General features: G+C 60.5%; 1 protein-coding gene across 1 annotated transcript in view; it reads right to left on the minus strand.

Annotated features, from left to right (window-relative positions):
• Positions 1-2,223: 2,223 nt before the first annotated feature.
• TMEM255B (transmembrane protein 255B) overlaps positions 2,224-18,746 on the minus strand; it is a 31,923-nt gene continuing 15,400 nt past the window's right edge. Inside the window, exons 4-9 of the mRNA XM_089899307.1 lie at positions 16,665-16,754; positions 13,923-14,003; positions 12,080-12,165; positions 10,884-11,043; positions 7,622-7,765; positions 2,224-2,863 (exon numbers count right to left, since the gene is read on the minus strand). Coding sequence (XP_089755433.1) covers positions 2,696-2,863; positions 7,622-7,765; positions 10,884-11,043; positions 12,080-12,165; positions 13,923-14,003; positions 16,665-16,754 — 729 coding nt within the window. The 3' untranslated portion in view covers positions 2,224-2,695. The remainder of the gene's footprint in view (positions 2,864-7,621; positions 7,766-10,883; positions 11,044-12,079; positions 12,166-13,922; positions 14,004-16,664; positions 16,755-18,746) is intronic.

Genomic DNA, 18,746 nt, shown 5'->3' on the forward strand with positions numbered 1-18,746 from the left:
TAGCAGAGCTGAGGTCTCGAGTGGGCTGTAGAGGGTCCTCCTTATGCAAAACAAGACCCATCTGGGTCTAACGAGCCTCAGAAATAAGAACCGTCTTCCCTGTTCCCCGCACGATCCCGGCAGGGAGCACAGTCAGTCGCGTGAATTCTCCTTTCATACACCATTGTTTTACGTGACATTCAAACTAGGTTTCTTTGGTGAAAGATGGTCTCCCCAAGTCGCACAGCTGAGTGGGACTCGTCCTGCAAGAGCTGGCTTTGGGCACAGGGACACTGGTCCTGTGGTCACGCTAGGCACCCCCCCAGGCCCCAAATGCCTGCCACTGTGATGGCGAAGCCCCGAAAGGGAGAGCTTAGCCGCAGAGGCTACCGAGCAAAGCCGTGAGGAACTGGGACCCAGACTAGTGAGTCTGGTGACGGGGCGGACAGGTGGAGGGACAGCAAGCCCATCGGGTCAAAATCGGGCTAAAAGGGAGACAAAGGATGCTTCAAAAACTAACTTCACGCTGCTTCTCAGTGTGGCCACGGGCTCCATCGCAGCCAATGGAATTACTCCTCCTAAATTCTGCTAGTTTTGTTATTTTTTACGATATGCCCAAAGCAAGTCAAACAATTAGGGAGGATTGGCCACTTAAGAGTTTGACCTAAAATTCCAAATCGACGAGGAGTGACCTCGCTGTGCTCGTGGCTTTTGGAGCTGAAGTTCCGGGACAACAGGAGGTGGGGCCACGTCCTGGCCACGGAGGCCACAGAGGCCAGGGCCACGCTGGGCCCATCGGATCAGGCCAGCCTGGAAACACTGGGCTTGCGAGCCCACGTTTAACAAAACACAGTCACATCTCGCTTTACAAATACTGCTTTTTTTTTTACAAATTAAGGTCTGGGGCAGCCCTGTGCGAAACAAGTCTGTTAGCACATTTTCCCAGGAGTGTATGCTCACTTCGTGTCTCTGTGTCACATTTTCATAATTCTCATGATATTTCAGACTCTTTCATTATTATTATATTTGCATGGTGATTCGTGACCAGTGATCTTTGATGTTACTCTTGTCACTGTTTGGGGTTTTTTTGGGGTTTTTTTGCGGTACGCGGGCCTCTCACTGTGGTGGCCTCTCCCGTTGCGGAGCGCAGGCTCCAGACGCGCAGGCTCAGCGGCCATGGCTCACGGGCCCAGCCAGTCCGCAGCATGTGGGATCTTCCCGGACCGGGGCACGAACCCGTGTCCCCCGCATCGGCAGGAGGACTCTCAACCGCTGCGCCACCAGGGAAGCCCCTACTGTTTTTGGTATTTTTTAGGAATGAAGTGTTTTTACTTAAGATCGTGGGTTGTTTCTTTAGCCATATGCTACTGGCAACAGACTGCAGGACGGTGTAAACATCGCTTTCATGTGCCGGGAAGCCAAGAATTCTGTGACTCCCCTCGTTGCGGTACTGGCGGGGGGCGGGGGGCGCTGCAGGGACCAAAACAATCTACATGCTCTGACCAGTGACCAGGTCCTTCCTGCCTCGTCTGTGACAAATAGCCTTCCCTAGGCCAAGGGGCCAGACGCATCCACGCGTGTCCTCCTCTCTAAAGAAACGGTCCACATGCTCAGAAAATGTAGTGAGAAGTGTTTCTGGATGTGAGGGCTGGGAGTATTCTGTCTGTTGGACAGAATTGCGTTCCCAGCCGGCAGCGGGAGAGGAGGCCACGCCTTGTTTAGACTCAACCACTTGCCTCCCTCCCTCTCTCCTCCGTCCCTTCTCCCTTCCCCTCACCTCTCCTCCCTCCTGTCCCTCCTCCGCCATCTCTTTTCCTCAAACATCCATGACTGTAACTCTGTAACTCTGAGACAGACTCTGGTCTGTCTCTCGACCAGGATTTGATTGGCTCCAAGGCCACGCTCACCTGCTTCCTCAGGTGTGTCTGGCAGTGGGCAGGTGCATGTGGGGCCCTGGTCAGTAGCCATTGGTCTGTTCTGGGCATGGCTTCACCCAGGCCGTGGCTGCTGGGCCACAGAGGGCCCCCCCCTCCAGGGGTCTCTCAGCAGAGAGGCTGCATCTTAGGGGCGCCTGCTCTGCGGGCGGGGGCCCACACAGGGTGTCCCACAGAACAGACCAGGCTCGCCTGGATTCTCCACGAAGGCTGACAGTCGGGGGCCTGGACACCGTACACAGGACACACGCAGCTGCGGGACGCGATTGGAACAGAGCACACGCAGACCTCAGACCACTTGCAGGCCTTGGAAACAGCATTTATATTTGAGCTGGGACAAGTTTTCACTCGAGTGCATGGGGACCAGGAGTGCAGCGCTGAGGGTGGTGACCCTGCCCTCGCCGGGGACACACATATAAATACAAACACAGTGCGTTTCCTCGAAAGTGGTCCTCACACGGGGGCACCTGCTGCAGTCCCCTTGATCATAATAGTGCTAACGAATTAGGAGGAAAATGAAACTGTTTTGTAAGTGATGTCACCAGAGCAAGGCGGCTCCGGCAGGCATTTTAGCACGTCTTGGTGTGTGGCTTCACACAGGGTGAGGTGGCCTCAGCCACCAGGGCTCCCCGCCACGGTCCGGCCTCTCCTTGCCCGGATGTGCCCAGGGAGGGGAGGAGGGCTCGGGCATCTCCAGGAGGTTGGCCACAGAAGCAGGGTTCGTAGAAGCTGCTCTGTTTTCTAACAAGCCAAAAACTAGTTTTCAGTCTCCACCCTCTGCATCACGGTGCGTAGGGGGGAGGCTTCTCCCCGGGGAGGAAGTGGGTGAGGGCGAAGATGGGGGGGGCATTCGGGGGGGGCCGGCAGCTGGAGCCGGGATGGGACGGAGACTGTACATCCTCGGACAGAGAGAGGTCGGAGCCAGGTGAGGCCGGGAAGCCACCAGGGGGCTGCAACCAAACAGAAAAAGCCTCCTCAGCCGATGGAAGCCCAGGGACATGCCCAGTGCCACTGGCGCCCCTCAGAGCCCACCCTGGCCCGAACCCCCAGACCCAGGCCCTCCTGGTGGGAACCGCTCCCTGAACAGCATGCATTCCCAGGGGGCCGCAGGGAGGCCCCGATTCAGCCCTACTGGGCCCCCTTCTCGCCTGTGGGCACATTGACATTCAGGTCTTGACATTCAGGAGGGTGGCTGGTGACATTCAGGAGGGTGGCTGGTGACCACCTGACACTGGGATGCACGGACGTGCAAACGCTGTCTAAGGAAGAGGCTGCCCAGCTCATCTGGGGCCCTGGGTTTACTCAACACTTCATATTTTACAGAAAAAAACAAGAACATCAACATTTTCCACATAGTGTGATGGTGAATTTTATGCATCAACTTGGCTAGACTACGGTGCCCAGATGTTTGCTCAAACTGTCTGGATGTCATTTTGAGGGTGTTTGGTAGCCGTGATGAACATGTAGACCAGCAGATCACCCTCTCTGGTGTGGGTGGGCCTCGTCCAATCAGTTGAAGAGAAAAAGACGGAGGTTCCTGAGGGAGAGGGAATTCTGCCTCCAAACTGACCAGACTCAAACTGCAAAATCTGTCTTCCTGGGATCTCTAGCCTGCGGACTGCACTGCAGATTTTGGGCTCTCTCCCTCTATATATCTATATCTGTATCATCTCTTTCTATAAATATATCTCTACCTGTGTCTACTATGTGCACACATGCTATTGGTTCTGTTTCTCTGGAGAACCCACACTAATACACATAGATGCAAAAAGTGATTCTGCAAAGAGAATGTTGGGGCATGCCACAGACTTTAAATTAATAAAATTTCCAGTTTTCCTCCACCCGCCAACAACCTCTTAAATTTCTTTTTTTTTTTTTTTTAACTTCTAGAGGTTAAAAATGCCTGCTTAAAACCAACATTAAATAAAGCAAGCAACCCCTTCTGTGATGGGACACAGGCGAGTGTATGCAGGCTCTCGTCTTCGGTGGGGCCAGGTGGTTCCTTGCTCTCTGCTCAGCAGGTGCCCAGGGCCCAGGGATGCTAGCCTGCCTGCCCCCTCCCCCTGGAGGAACCCCAGACCTCGGGCTTTGAGAGAGAATTTCCTCACAAGCCAGGGCTCTAGGGATCCAAGGGCTCTAGGGATCCAAGGGCCCTGGGCCCTTGCCCACCTCCATTGCTTTCTTTCTCTCAAACTCACACTTCTTTCTGACCTCAGGGGACAAATGAAACCTCTAGAGAACATCCCTCAGATCTGTGGGTCCCCAGCTCCCACCAGGCATGTGTGTGGTCAGTTCTTTACCAGAAATGAGCAGCTGAGAGAACCAGGGAGTAAACCACACTGACCATGGAATAAACCAGTGGGAACCACAGAGGAGCCAGCTGGAAATACATGGCAAACCAGCAAGGATTACAGGGTAAACCACAGAGAAAACCACCAAGAATCACAGGGTAAACCACCACAGACCACAGAGAAAACCACCACGGACCACAGAGAAAACCACCACGGACCACAGAGAAAACCACCACGGACCACAGAGAAAACCACCACAGACCACAGAGCAAACCACCAGGAACCACGGAGGAAACTAGCCTCTGTCCACACAGGCAATCCCATCGGGGGGCAGACAAAAAGCCTCTTAGTTACAGGATGCAAGGTCCTTAGTTACAGGATGCGAGGTCCTTAGTTACAGGATGCGAGGTCCTTAGTTACAGGATGTGAGTTAATCCTTGGCGTGTCCTTGTTCCTGCACTTCCTGACCAGGTGGCCCTGGGAATAAGGAAGGTGGGTTTTCTTCGAAGGCGAGTGTTTTTTTTGTTTTTGTTTTTTTTTTGCGGTATGCGGGCCTCTCACTGTCATGGCCTCTCCCGTTGCGGAGCACAGGCTCCGGACGCGCAGACTCAGCGGCCATGGCTCACGGGCCCAGCCGCTCTGCGGCATGTGGGATCTTCCCGGACCGGGGCACGAACCCGTGTCCCCTGCATCGGCAGGCGGACTCTCAACCACTGCACCACCAGGGAAGCCCAAAGGCGATTGTTCGTTTGACCAGCTGCTCCAGACAGCCCCAAGAGCGGCTCACTCCTTCTATTATGCGGCAGTGTTTTCCACTGCTAATGACTGGACAGGACACTTGCAATATCCCTGTCCTCCTCCGATGGGAACGGAGTCAGAAACATCAATCTGTCGTTTCCCTCCCGACGAGACACAGCATCACTGATTTGCCATCTCCTGGAAATCTGATTATTGACGTGTATGTAATTACGCTCCTACATGTGCCGGTGATAAAAGCTGTTAGGCCCTTGTAGAGGGAGCCCAGGCCTCCCGTGGGAGGGAGAATTGGGAGCATCTGCTGTTTGTGACGAGCCAGAGGCCCGAAGGTGGATGAGGCTGGAGTACGACACCGGAAGAGAGCCATGTGTTCTCCAGCACCAGCGGTAAGGAGGGGAGACCGCGCCCGCACCCTGCAGCCCTGTCTCCTGGGGGAACAGAAGCAGGACACCTGCCAGTGCCTCAGGTCAGGACCCAGAGCAGCAGGCACCGGATGAGGTGCTGTCCTCCCCGGGTCCTCCCTGCGGCCAAGCTTGCGGGAGGCTGGTGCCAAACCAGCCAAACGCCGGGGCTCAGCCAGGAGGAAGGGCCCTGCGGGGATCGCCTCTGCCCCCTAGCCACGCCCCAGAGCTGCCTGGAGTCCCCGTGTGCGGGCGTGACTGTGGGGCCTCGCGGTGGACGCTGGGAGGACGGGAGACAGCGGCCCGCGGAGCACGCCCATTCCTCAGCGTCCGTGCATTTCCAAGCTGGTGTTTGAGACCACAGGTGGCCAACCAGCCATGGGTCCGGCCCTCCCTCCAGCTGTGGTCTCACGTTCTGGGTTCAGCAAACTAAGCAGATGAGAGGCAGAGCACAGCCCAGGACACAGGCCACGCCCAGATGACGTGGTCCTTCCCGTGATGGGGACCAGGGAGGACGGCCCAGAGGTGGGATGCAGGTGACGCTCCCAGGGAAGACGAGGGCCGCCAAGGATGGCCACCTGGGTGTCGGGGAAGCTGACGTACCCGCCGTGAGAAGTGACGCCACCGTGGGTTACTGGCAGCCAGCTCATCTCCTGACGCTTGGGTAATTCCTTTTCATGTCTTAGAAATGGGAGGACTCTCGAGCCAGGCCCCTCCCTGACTCAGGACTCAGCCTGCGGGTCCCCGTGCGGCCAGGGCGCCTGCTCGGGACTGGTGGGGCGGCTAAGGGGTTGCCCCTCATCGGCAGGAGGAGGCCTCCCATGGCACAGCCCGTGGGCCACCACTCCTCGGAGACAGACGTGGCACCGCCCTCAGGCCAGGCCGCTGTGGCACAGCCTCCTCTGGGAATTCCAAGGACCCCGGAGCCCTGGGCGCACAGCCGCCAGCTTCACATTCACGGCAAGCGGAAGGAGCCAGGCGCAGAGAGGAAGGACTTGCGCCTCCACGGGGAGGTAGAGCGGCCCCTGAATCCCCGCCCAGCGGGCCTGCCCCGGGCAGGACGAGGCTGCAGGCTTTCTCAGCTCGCCACACCCGCTGCGCCCCGGGGCCCAGAGACCCCACACCCGCTTCCAGCCCCACGAGCTGTCGGGCCTGGGGAGGCCACCGTGGACCTCGCTGGCCGGACTTGTGCCACAGCCCCGGGCGGCCAGCCGGGCCGAGTCTGCGGGTTCCTCTGAGTCATAAGGGGCCGCGGAGACGGGCACCACGCTCCCCTCAGCCCCTCCTCAAGTCTGGCCGCCGCCTCTGTCCCTGAGCTGGTGGATACATACACCTGTCCTAAACAGCCGCTGGCCCTGAAAGTTCTCAGGCCCCGTCAACATCACTCCTCGAGCGCTGGGACCCCAGGCAGCAGGTGAAGATGTGTGACCTCACAGCAAACGGCCGGGCTCTCAGCACCCCACCTGCCCACGCACACAGACGCAGCCCCTCTGGTACCTTGACCCCGCGAACTTCCCAGAACCGCTCAGGGGCTGCTGTCATTGACACAGACCAGAGAACGTGCCAAGGCCACTGCCCCGCCCCCGCCAAAACAGAGGCCGACAGGCTGTCTGGGCCAGAGGTGCTCACCTCTGCCCCCCGAGGACACAGGGCAACATCTGGGGACGTCCTGGTCACCACAGTGGCAGCTGGTCGGGTGGGACGCTGCTCTATGAACAGGCTTCACCCCCGCGTGCCCCCTTCCACAGCAGCCCCAAGGCCACCAGAGTTGTACTAGGGTGAGGCCTGTGCACCTGCTGCTTTCGTGAGCGCCGGCAAGCCCTCGGCCCTACTCAGTGACGCTGCCCTGTCACAGGGGCCCGGCAGCTGGCACATCCCCAGCTGCTCTGGCCAGGAAACTGCAGCCAACTCGTGTGGGACCTGGTCAGGGGTCAGAAAATCTCAAGGCCCCGAAAGGCGTGGCTGGCTGGGTCACCAGGGCCACACGGAGCAAAGGATGCCCCAGATGCCCCTGGGGATGCCGAACGTCCTGCGCGGGGCCTGGGGTGCCCCGCCATATCCCTCAGTCATCCCACCCCCTTTGCTGGTCCACACCAGCTGCATCACCCCATTGTCTAAATCGGCAGGGGGAGCCGTAGACCCCCCGCCCCCTTTTCCTTCAACCCAAGCCCCCCACCCCTGTGTCCCACCCGAGCTGCACTCCCTGGATGACAGCTGCCTGGGACGTGAGCACCGTCCGGCCCGGGGACGCTCGGCCTACCTGGAGGGGCAGCGGGTACGACGAGCAGGTGGGGACAGCCGGGGTCACCGGGCAGAAGCCCGTGGAGGCCAGGATCTGCTGGGCGGGGTTGTAGAGGGCCTGAGGTGCTGTGGACGGGCCGTAGGCCAGCTGGGACAGCGGGACCTGCCGCAAAGGATGGAGACATGTCAGCCGAGCCCTGCTCTGGGGAGCCCCGTCCGGCAGCCGCTCAGGAAGGCGGAGTCCCCAAGTGAAAGATTCCGAGTCCTCCCACCAACCTCTCTCCGACCAGAACTAAAGCCCAAAAACTGGGTTTCTTCTTGCTTTTCCTTTTCCTGTTTGTCCCGGGATCCGCCGAGAGGCCCAGCTAGGCCCAGGCTCTCTTGGGTTTTTTTTGGAAAAGTGAGGAAACCCCATCTGTCTGCTCCAGGAGCGTGTGTCATGGGCATCCCCGAGGGGCGCTGATTCCAAAGATGCCCCCGGCTCTAGTCAGCAGGGCCCTCTCCCCACAGGGGCTCCAGGTGGCATAGGCCAGGGTAGGGCTCTGGCCACAGGGATTTCTAGAGAAGCACAGCCAAGACCAGAGCTTCCCAAACTCCTCCAACTCCAGCTTCCTTAGCTCATGGGAGGCTCTGGTTCCCCAAAGGAAAACAGAACGTGGGCCCTGATTCTTGACCTCTCACCCGCCCCCAGAGAGGACGGGCCGTAGGACGGACCCCTCTCCAGCGGCAGGCCAGCCGCTCCCGATGGGGGGCTTGGGGGTTCCCAGACCAGAGGTGCATCCTTCCCTAAGAGCCCAGAACCTAGATTCCGCCTGACACCCACGGGGCAGGCCCTGCAGAGCCGGGAGGGGCTGCGACAGCATGGGCAGCAGCACAGACGGAGCATCTGAGAACTCATCAAAAGCCCCGGAGGTGCCAGAGCAGGGTCCTGAGGAGGGGGGAGGGCAGCGAGCCCCCCAGAGCTGCCTCGCCGCCCCTGCCCTCGGGATGCAGGCAGCCCAGGAAGGAGGAGGCCCGTCGCGCTTCCTTCATGCCGCAGGCTCAGTGCTCCGTCCTTTCCTACCAGGAGCTCTGGTCTGCGCGGCGAGTCAGATTAACTCCGAGGAGTGAAACAGCTTGAAAGCAGGGAGAGAGGACGGAAAGCTCAAGACGGGGCCCAAGCCCAGCCACCTCGATGCCTTGATGCCTTATTCACGAACAAGCACAGCTGAGGGCCGACTGTGTGCGCCCCGACATGGCCCGGTACCACCGGAGCTGGACCCCAGGGCTGCGGAGAGCGTTTCGGGCCTGAGGCCTGGCTAAGGGGATCCAGGCTGAGGGGGCTGGTGAGGGTCGTGGGTCGAGGGTCCAGACGGCGTCATGGGCTGGAGAGGAGCTGCCTGGCCTGGCTCAGCATTTCGGGGCCTGGGGAGGATGGGGTGGAGGTGTAGGGGTCTCCCAGAGGTGGCCTCACTCTGACTATGGCCACTCTGCGGGGGACGCTAGGTGCCTGCACTGCCTGGTCTTGCCCTGACCCCTCGTGCACCCTCTCACCTCCGAGCCTCCCATGACGGCAAGGAGACCCCAGCTGGGCCAGGAGGACTGTCCACCTGCAGCTCTCATACCTGAGGCCAACGCAGACCCTTCCTCAGCCAGGCCGGGCTGTAAGCGTGGCCACGTTGCCAGGGCAACCCCACCTCGGGAGACCCTCTGTAGACCCGAGACTCCACGCTCTGCCCGCCCGCCCACCCAGCACCCCACGGGACGGAGCCCTGAGTGCCCAGAGCTTCGGGTGGTTAGTGACGTGTCTTCGTTCCTTAAGATAATTCCTAAATTATAAGATCCATGAACTTACAAGAGCATCTACTCGTAGGTGTAACATTTAAGGAATCACCTTGCTCGCTTCTTACAACACCCCTGAGCTCTGGGTGTGAGAGAGGAAGCTGTCCAGAGCAGGGCTGACACGGAACTCTGTGTCCCGCGTGACAAGCGGCCTTTCTGGGGCGTTGCTACATTCCCGAGAGAAGCTCCAGCAGTTTTATTATAAACTCATGAGCACAGGGCCCTCTTCTGGAAAAGCCACCGGGCTAACGGCCATCCCTGGGGACAGCCAGCAGACTCCACCCGGGCTCCCAGGGGCAGGACCCGAACAAGACACTCTGTGTAGCCATTGAGTCTAACCTCGCTCTCCTTGAGAATCTGCCAAGAGAGAAAACTCCGACCTGGCCACAGCACGAAAAGCCCCACCGAGGGACCCCCCAGACCGCACTGTGGGCCCTGCAGACCCCAGGTGTCCCGGGGGCAGGCGGCCCGAGGGACCCCCCCAGACCGCACTGTGGGCCCTGCAGACCCCAGGCGGCCCGAGGGACCCCCCAGACCGCACTATGGGCCCTGCAGACCCCAGGCGTCCCGGGGGCAGGCGGCCCTCGTCCTTGAAGGACGGGATGCTTGTTGTGTGCACACGGAAAGACACCTTGCGACCGAGCAGGAGCTGGGCCCGGCGTCTGCACCACGCAGAGTGGGAGTGGGGCAGGGGGTCGCCAGGGTCTCCCGTGGTATCTCGGGCTTTGTCTGGGGTCAGGAAACCTCCAAGAAACATGTCACTGATCTCGGGAGGCTCCAGGTGAGGCTGAGAAATGCGGCCAAGGGCCACAGTCTCTGGGGCAGAGGTAACAAGCCACCCCTCGGCAGTGTGGGCTGTGGATGGGGTCTGGCCTGCAGGGGTTGTTTGCACGTGCATTTGCACTGTCTCCTCGTTAAAACCAGGCGATGGATGGGTGGCTGCTGGTCTGTGGGCGGCTGTGGCCTCCCGTGCGGCACCTCCACGGATGAAGTGTCAGGTCGCGGGAGGTGCCATCTGGGCCCCGCGCGAGAACACGGCTTGGAACAGCCGGTCCCCTGGAGAGGACGCTGCCCACGGAGAGACTTGCAGGGTGGCCTCAGGCACGGGCCCTGCAGTGCAGTCCCTGCCCAGGGCCGCCCAGATGCTGAAGCACGTTCTCGGGGGCTCACTTTGGAGTCACCTGACTTCGGGAAGCCGGGCCTGAGCCCCAGATCTACCGGATTGGAGGCGCTGGGGTTCCGTGCTCAGCGGGCCACCAAGGGATGGACGCAGCCGTCAGGCGCCAGGTTCGGTGCCCCTCTCTGCCGCTGAACTCGCGCTCCCTGGACCGGCTCAGGTGGCGCGAGCCTCGGGGCGGAGGGACTGAAGTGCCCCCAGGCTGCGGTCAGCACGGCTGCCGCCTCCACGAGCCCACGTCCCCATCGCTGAGTCTGCCCAGTGCGCGGCGGGCGCTACTCACCATGTCCTTGAAGGCCCCCAGGACGGCCGCGGTGACGACGCCCAGGAACAGGCCTAGGACGTTCAGGGCCGCCGAGGCCCAGAGCAGCCGATATAGGTGGAGCACGTCCTGGCAGCCGCGGACGCCCACGAACTCGTAGTAGGTGGGCGGGTGCTCGGTGCTGTGCGGGGAGGGGCTCAGCGTCACCCACGGCTGCAGGGGGGCCACCTCGCCGCCTGAGCCAGCGGGGCAGACGCTCCGCGTACTGATGGGCCGGGGGCTCTGCTGGGAGGGCCCAGGCCCTCAGGTGGCGGAGGGAGGCCCTGGGGGAAGGGCTGTCCCAGGGAGCCCAGAATCCACCTGGGAGGGGGCCCAGGTCTCTGAGCAGGACAGCCTGCCCCAAACAGGGGCCCCGGCAGACAGAGCCCCGGCCCGGTCACCCTCGGAGCCAGCAGGGCTTAGCGGCTGCTGGCCGCCCTGGCAGGGAGCACAGAGGGGTGAACCTCGGAGGGGGTCCGTCTTGGGCCCGTGGCCTGGGCCCCGTGGTCGTGGTCTGTGCAGGCTCTGGACCACAGCCTCGGGTTGGAAATGGGGTGAATTCCTGCTCTGGGGGAAGGGTGTTGCAGCCTACACCCCTGGGGTCTTCAACAATTCAGGGAGGGGTCTCCAAGAAGCAACACTAAACTCCCTGTTGGCTTTAATGTAGGTATTCAAGCTATTAACACAAAATTTAAAAGACGATGTGGGGAGGGTTCTGCTTCCCAAGGAGCTGGGACCTTGCACTGGTCCAGACGACAGGTGAGAAGCTGGACAGACTGAATAGAGCGGCCTTCTGGGCCCCATGGGACGGGGGAGGACACAGGGCAAACCGTGGTCCCCGTCCCCAGACCGGAGAGACCAGCAGGCAGAGACAGGGTCCCAGCCTTCCGGGTGGAGGCCCTGAGGGAACCAGCGCCCGGGGAGGAAGAAACTGGTCACCTGTGCCGGTCACAGCCCACAGCAGGACAGGGCTCCCCGGGAGGCCTCCCCTGCCCCCCACCTCCCGGCAGCCCTGAGCCTCAGTCCTCTCATCTGTGGAACGGAGCCCATGCCCCGGCCTCACAGGATGTGTGAGGGCTGAATGAGATATGGGTGCAGCGTGCAAGGACGGGGATGCAGAGCGGGGCGGGTAAGTCCGGGGACGTGGGGCTCGCGGCTGTCGGGCTCCCCCTGCTCACCTGTGGCAGTCATAGAGGTCGCAGCAGTAACAGGTGTTACTCTTCACCTTCAGTTGGCATCTACCGTTCAGGGAGTGGCAGGTGACCTGTGAGCAGAGAGTCCGGTCAGGTGCCCCTGTCCTCAGGCCGCAGCGGGCAGGGGCCTCCCTGGGTGTAAGGACCCACCCCTCTGCCCCACGAGCCAGGCAGCTGCCTCCCCTGAGCCCATGTTGACCTGCCCCTTCCTCCACCCAGTCCAGGTGCAGCAGGGCTGGGGGGGCCACAGGGACCCCCTGCAGGGAGAGGTAGAGGACCAGGCCAAAGCTTGCTGGACGAGGTGAGGGGCGGGGGGTCCCCAGGAGCCTGCAGGTGGGCACCCCTCAGGTGGGAGCCCCTTCCTGACCTCCCAGAGGACAGCTCCCGGCCGCCCAGTCTGACCAAGCCAGCCCTTCCCCAGGTCACACGGAGGCCTCCCCTCCTTGCCCCGGCGCTTTGTAACCACCCCCGTGTGGAAGGTAAGTGGGACAGAGACCACCCAGCTGCAGAGAGAGGACGGGGACCCTAGGGAGAAGGACTTGGAGGGAGGGCCGTGCACGAGTGAGGACAGACATTCGAGCAGGCTTGGGGTCGCCTGAGAGGCCAAGCACCCGGGGCAGGTCGGGGGCAGGTCGGGGGCAGGTCGGGGGCAGGTCAGGGGCAGGGCCTGACCCCAGAGGTCCTTGGGGCCTCCCTGAGGCCCCGGCCCCTTTAGCGGCACCTCAAGCCACCCTTGGGCTTGTAGCCTTTCTTTCAGGGTTCTGTGGATAACTCCCGAAAGCCATCCACATCAGGAGTGGGAGGGCTTGAGCAGGGGTCCTAGAAAGATTAATCTGGGAAAACAGTCCCGATAGGGCAGAGACCAGAGACAGGCTGCTGGGAGCCATGGAAGTGAGCCCGTGTTACTCAGGCCTGCAAGGGGGCTGGGCAGACGGCCCGACAGGTGAGAACCGAGGGACAGCGAGGGGGGCAGGGGAGCAGTCAGGGCAACGCCGGGCTCTGAGCCTGGCAGCCAGCACATGGGAAGGTTGGAGCCACAGGACGGCGAGCTGGAGGTCGCGAGACCTAACCCTGATCCTGACCCAAGGTGCCCCCTGCTGGGAGGCATCCCTCCCTCCTGGGAGGTGTCACCTCTGTGACCCCAGTACCGCACGGAACACACTGCGGTGAGCAGGAAGGAAGGACTGAGCAGCACGAGGGCGTGGGGGGCCCGGTGACCCCGCTGAAGAGGACGAGTCCCCAGGGCTCCCTCCAGCAGCACAGGCCTGGCCTTTGGAGAAGACGTGTGCCGCCCCCTGTTGAGGGGCAGTAGCAGAGGCCCCTTCTCCCCCGCCGCCAGCCACGCGGCCTCAGCCACGGCGTCTGCTGCCCGCCCTGCGTGCCTCCTTCCTGACATTTGTGCACAGTGTCAGAGGCCATGTTTAGTTAAACCGATAAATCTACACAGAGCTGAGTGAGACGGCAGGACAGAGGGAGCCATGCAGCCACCTGGGATGGTCCAAGAGGAGATGCAGGCCACTCTTAGAAACAGAAGTGAAATCACCCTGCAGACATCCTCGGCCCAGGGACAGCCGGCGAGTTTGGGGCCAGTGTAAACGTAGCATCCTAGATTTTAGTGCACTAATTACATCAATAAAAAGCTCATCGTGAAAGCCGCACAGACGGGGCCGGTGGACTCGGGGCTGCACCACAGGCAGTCGGCAGCTGTGACTCTGGAGTGAAGCACCTCACCGGGCGTGGTGAGCACGACGTGAGGGCGTGCTGGGGACAGAACGTCAGATCTGGACCAGGGACACAGGTTAACAAGCGGGACCAGCGCTGCACTCACCTCCGTCTGGTAGGCGTCGTGCAGGTAGCCGACCCCACTGGAGTAAAACTGGCACCTTCCTGCGGTGAGGGGCCTGGGCTCCTAGAGACCAAGAACCACAGATGGAATGGGACAGCTTTACCCCCATATCAGGAGGGACCGGAGGTGATTTCAGATCTGTCGCCGCAGGCTCTGAGCCCAAAGGAGAGAGGCCAAGGCCAACGGACCCCTCCCAGGAGGAGTACAAAGAGCAGGAAGTACCAGGGCTCATCCCAGAGCAGCTGGGCTCCTGCAGCCAGGAAGCAGGGAAGCAGGCACCCCATCCCTGCCGACCAGGGGACACAGCTCCCTCCATCGGTCAACACAGGGCAGCTGAGGGAGGTGGTCGTGCTCCCGTACAAGTCTCAACAAGGAGACCCCCTGGCTCCTGCCTCTTTCCCTCAAAGCACAGCAATTTTTCCACGAGGGAGGGAGCAAGGTGGGTTTCAGCCTAATTCACTCATCCATCCAACCAGCCAACCATCCACCTGATCACTTACTCATCTATGTATCCATCCTTCTATCCATCCATCCCCCTCCCTCCATGCACCCATCCACTCACCAACCACCGGAGCGTACATTCACCTATGTGCCCATCCAACTATCCATCCGTGGGTCTGTCCCCGACATTCATAGGGCAGATGGCGCCAAACCGTAAGGGCACCCGGGAGGGCCTCCTGGCTCTGGAGCTGGGAAGGGGGCCACTCCAGGCGTCCTGTGCAGCCCTGAAACAAGGCAGGGCCGGTCTCGCTCCTACAGAGGGCCGGGGAGGCTCTTCCACCCGGGAAGCCAGTGCGTTTGAAGGGAGGGCTGAGGGTGCTGAGGCCCGAGAAAGCCGCCCGCAAGGCCGAGACCCCACCTCTGTTGCCCCCAGGAAGGTGGGGCTCCCTGAGGCTGCCTCCCAGACGCGGGACCTCATTCCCCTCTGCTCGGTTGGTTACAGGCAGAAAGGAGGGCCTGGTCCAGACAGAGGCTGAGCCCAGAGGCTGGAATCGACCAGAAGGGCAACACACCGGCGGGCACAGGCTCACAGGCCCCTGAGGATCGGGGTCGTCGTGGATGTTCCTGAAGTCTTCCCAGGCCTGGTGGGTGCCAGCCTGCTGGACCCCATCACACCCGACACGTCCACAGTGGGCTGGATGACAGCTCACCTGCCCTGGGGGTGAGGACAACGTGGGGGTCGTCCTCCACACATTTTTCTACCCCAGCTGTTGGCATCTTAAAGCTGTAATCTCGGGAAGTGCCGATAGCCAGTTACAAGCTGCAGAAAAGGGCTTTATTTTTTTTATTTATTTATTTTGTTTGCAGTATGCGGGCCTCTCACTGATGTGGCCTCTCCGGTTGCGGAGCACAGGCTCCAGACGCGCAGGCTCAGCGGCCATGGCTCACGGGCCCAGCCGCTCCGCGGCATGTGGGATCCTCCCGGACTGGGGCACGAACCCGTGTCCCCTGCATCGGCAGGCGGACTCTCAACCACTGCGCCACCAGGGAAGCCCAGAAAAGGGCATTTTTAATTGATTCTCCATAGTTCAACCACAGCCATCTCCCTGCAGCTTCAGGCTATGTGTTTTCAACCTGGAAACTCAGCCCCTCTGTTCACTTCCAAGTCCCTGACTGGCAGGCCAGCTTTGGCGGGACAGCCGATCCTGGGCACACTGGCCACATGCAGCTAGAGAAAGCTGAAAACCCATCTAAGGAAGAAAGAAAGAAAAGCACAGGGACGTGGGGACTGAGCTCCACACCCTACACCCCGGACAGGGGGTGCTCGTCACACCTGAGGCTCGAGGGAGGCTGCGGGAATCAACCGTACTTTAGTTGTAAAACCTGACTGGTTTTAGTTGTAAAACCTGACTGGGAGGGTGAAACTGCGCCTTCCTTGGCCCTTCGCCTCTCCTGGAGAGGAATCGGTAAGGATTCCCAGGGCCAGCACTCTGTAAGCCTTTTATTTGGAAATAATTTCAAACTGACCGAATAGTCCCAAGAAGAGCAACTGTAAAGCTTAGCCTAACGTTACCACCAGGGCCGGCACTTTTTATAACCTAAGAAACTTCATAAGCATAAAACCACTCAGAGTTCAGTGTTAATTGACGTGAACGAGCGCACGTAAAGCCCTGAGCTCGTGTTGCATTCCCACCTGACACAGGACCCGTTGGGGCCGCAGAGAAATGCCAGTGGGTCCTTCCCGGCCCGGACGGGGCGCCAGGTCAGGGTTGGTGGACAGAGCAGCAGCGCCCGGCCCTTCCTTCTGAGCAGGTCCTGGCCACCGCCCCACGGTTCCAAAGCACGAGTGTCTGACGTGGCGTGTCCTCCCCCGGCTTCCCCACCGTTAGGATGACAGAGGCAGAGGGACCTCATGGGCACAGCGTCCAGTGAGGAGGTCCCAACACACGTATTTGAGCAAAAAGCCTGGGAAGTCGTGGGGCACTGGCTCTGGGACATCTTTCATCTTACTGATTAAAGAGGGGCCTGAGGAGTGTTGGTGGGAAGTTGAGGACTTTGGTTCTAATGATGTGATGGCTGAGGTAGGGGGTGCATGTTGGGTCAGTTTTGGAGGAAACGAGGGGAGGGACAGGAGAAAAGACTGCGATTGGCCAGCACAATCTGTATTCGTCAGACTGTGAAGGTCACCGAGCTGCGTCCTGCAAGAGGAAGTTGAACTTCTGAATATTTCTTAAACCCACAGAGCAACTGAGAACAGAATGAGGGAGATTGGGAAGAACTCACGATGTGCCGTGCAGCGAACACGCCGTCCACGATGGCGCAGCAGAAGGCGGCCACCACGCCGAAGCTGATGAACACGATGGCTGCCACCAGCTGGAAGCAGAGACAGGAGAGGCTCAGTCTCATCAGAAATCTTCCCCGAGCGCCCACCCACTCGAGGCCCCCTGCCCCGACCCCCGAAGTTGCTCTGCAGGGTCCTCACTTCCCACCACGGCCTCTCCAGAAACCCTCCACAACGGCCGGGGCGGCGCCCCAGGCCGGATCCCACTAAGCAAGACCCGTCCTGGTTGCCTTGTTTATTTCACAGGGTCAGAGGCAGGAGCTCTTGGATGGGGAGCTGTGGTCCCCACACACGGCCTTGTGGGTAATGGTGGGCCTCCCAGCGTATTTAAACAGTTTGCAATCTCTTGCTTTTACAGACTCTGCTACAAAGACCCTAATTACATTCTACATAAAAGTCTGGGCTCACACATGCGTGTTTCTGCAGGACCATCTCCTGGAACACACATGGAGCTACACTTGCCAGCAGGACAAGGTAGGGGGTCTCTGCACGTCAGAATCTGAGGGGGCATGTGTTTCGCTCCCACGGCCCACGGCCAGACACCCACCCCCTGATGTCCCAAAGGACACAGGGCTCGCTGCTCGTTTCTCGGTTCTGCCATCTGACGGCAGAAAAAGCCTCGCTGCCACTCCATGTGCATTTCTCTGTTACTATCAAGGCTGTGAGCCTGTTCTTACATCTGTTGGCGATTTCTTTAAATCTTTTTCTCTCTCTCGGGGAACAATTTCAGGTTTACCAAAACAGACAGCAAAAGTGGTACCAAAATTCCTGTACGTCCTGCCACTGGCGACACCAAGTGTCCACCCTGCCAACCACGGCAGGACCCCCGTGGCAGCCACGAGCCACGCGTCAGTGCATTCACTCCGTCCTAGAAGGTGTGTAAAGTAACCGGGATTTCCAGCCCAGACCTTGTGAGCAACAAGCTGCGAGCTAGAGCACGACGCGCGCATGCAGGTCGTCTGCCTCCAGCCTGGAGAACACGGCCAGAAGCTGCCTCCCACCACCCGCGTTCCTTGGTTGCCTCTTTCTCCGTGGCCGAGTCAGGCTCTGGGGTTACTGACCTGCACGGCCTCACCCTCCCACCCTCGTCAGCCTGAGGGATTTGTTTCTTCAACAAAGCACAGGGATTGGCATGAAACGTGGGCTGGTTTGACAGACTGCAACTTTGATTTCCGTTTTGACGTGAGGCTCCTAGTGGCTACTCAAGGTACGGAATGGGCGGGAGGGCCACACAAGGCTGTCCCAAGAGGGAGGGTGGCCGGGCTCCCTCCTCGCAGCCCACAGGCCTGAGGCCCAGCCCCACATGCTGCTTCCAAGTGAAACCTGTCCCCTGACACCTCACGTCAGAGCTGTCGCCCAGCCTTGTGGGGGTCTCTGCCCTGCTGACCCCTTTGGTCCTGTGTCCCCATCCGGAGAAGGAGCCGTGCGGCTGACCTCTCCATGCGCCGGATCCACGCCCTGAAGGTGCTGTGTGGATGCAGGTGTGACAAGCCCGGCTGCTGCCGTGGGCCCTTCCCCCCATGTGACACTTCTGACAGTAACGGAGAATTGATCAAAAGGGACCTTGGGGACCCCCTGCGGGGAGCCATGCAGAGAACCCTGCCTGTATCTGAACAGTGGCAGCGACCTCGCCTTGGGGCTCTGCGGAGCCCCGGTCAGACCCACGTTCCGCCCAGGTGCTCTAGGTCTACGAGGCAGGAGCTGCCCTGAGACACGAGGGGGGGTCCCACCCCAGCAGGGCCTTGATGCCGAGCAGGGAGGCCAGGGGCAGACCCTCCCTCATTTTGGGGGAGGAAGACCGCGTGGTCCCTTTCCGTGAAGTTACTGCACACAAATGCAACGCGGCTGGCTAAAGAGTGGTGGGAAAAATCACTGCAGAAACCACACCGAACCGAGCCTTCCCAGGCTTGTAACTGCCTTGTGACAAACTACAGGAAAACACATAAAAGACTCAGAAGGCACTTTTCCGCTGTCCTGGGAGCCAGGCAGGCCCGCGTCTCCAGCGAATGAAAGGCCTGCGTCTG

This window comes from Delphinapterus leucas, chromosome 18 (assembly GCF_059928025.1).
Source record: "Delphinapterus leucas isolate spDelLeu-1000000601 "Yukka" chromosome 18, BTC_Dleu_Yukka2, whole genome shotgun sequence".
Lineage (NCBI taxonomy): Eukaryota > Metazoa > Chordata > Mammalia > Artiodactyla > Monodontidae > Delphinapterus > Delphinapterus leucas.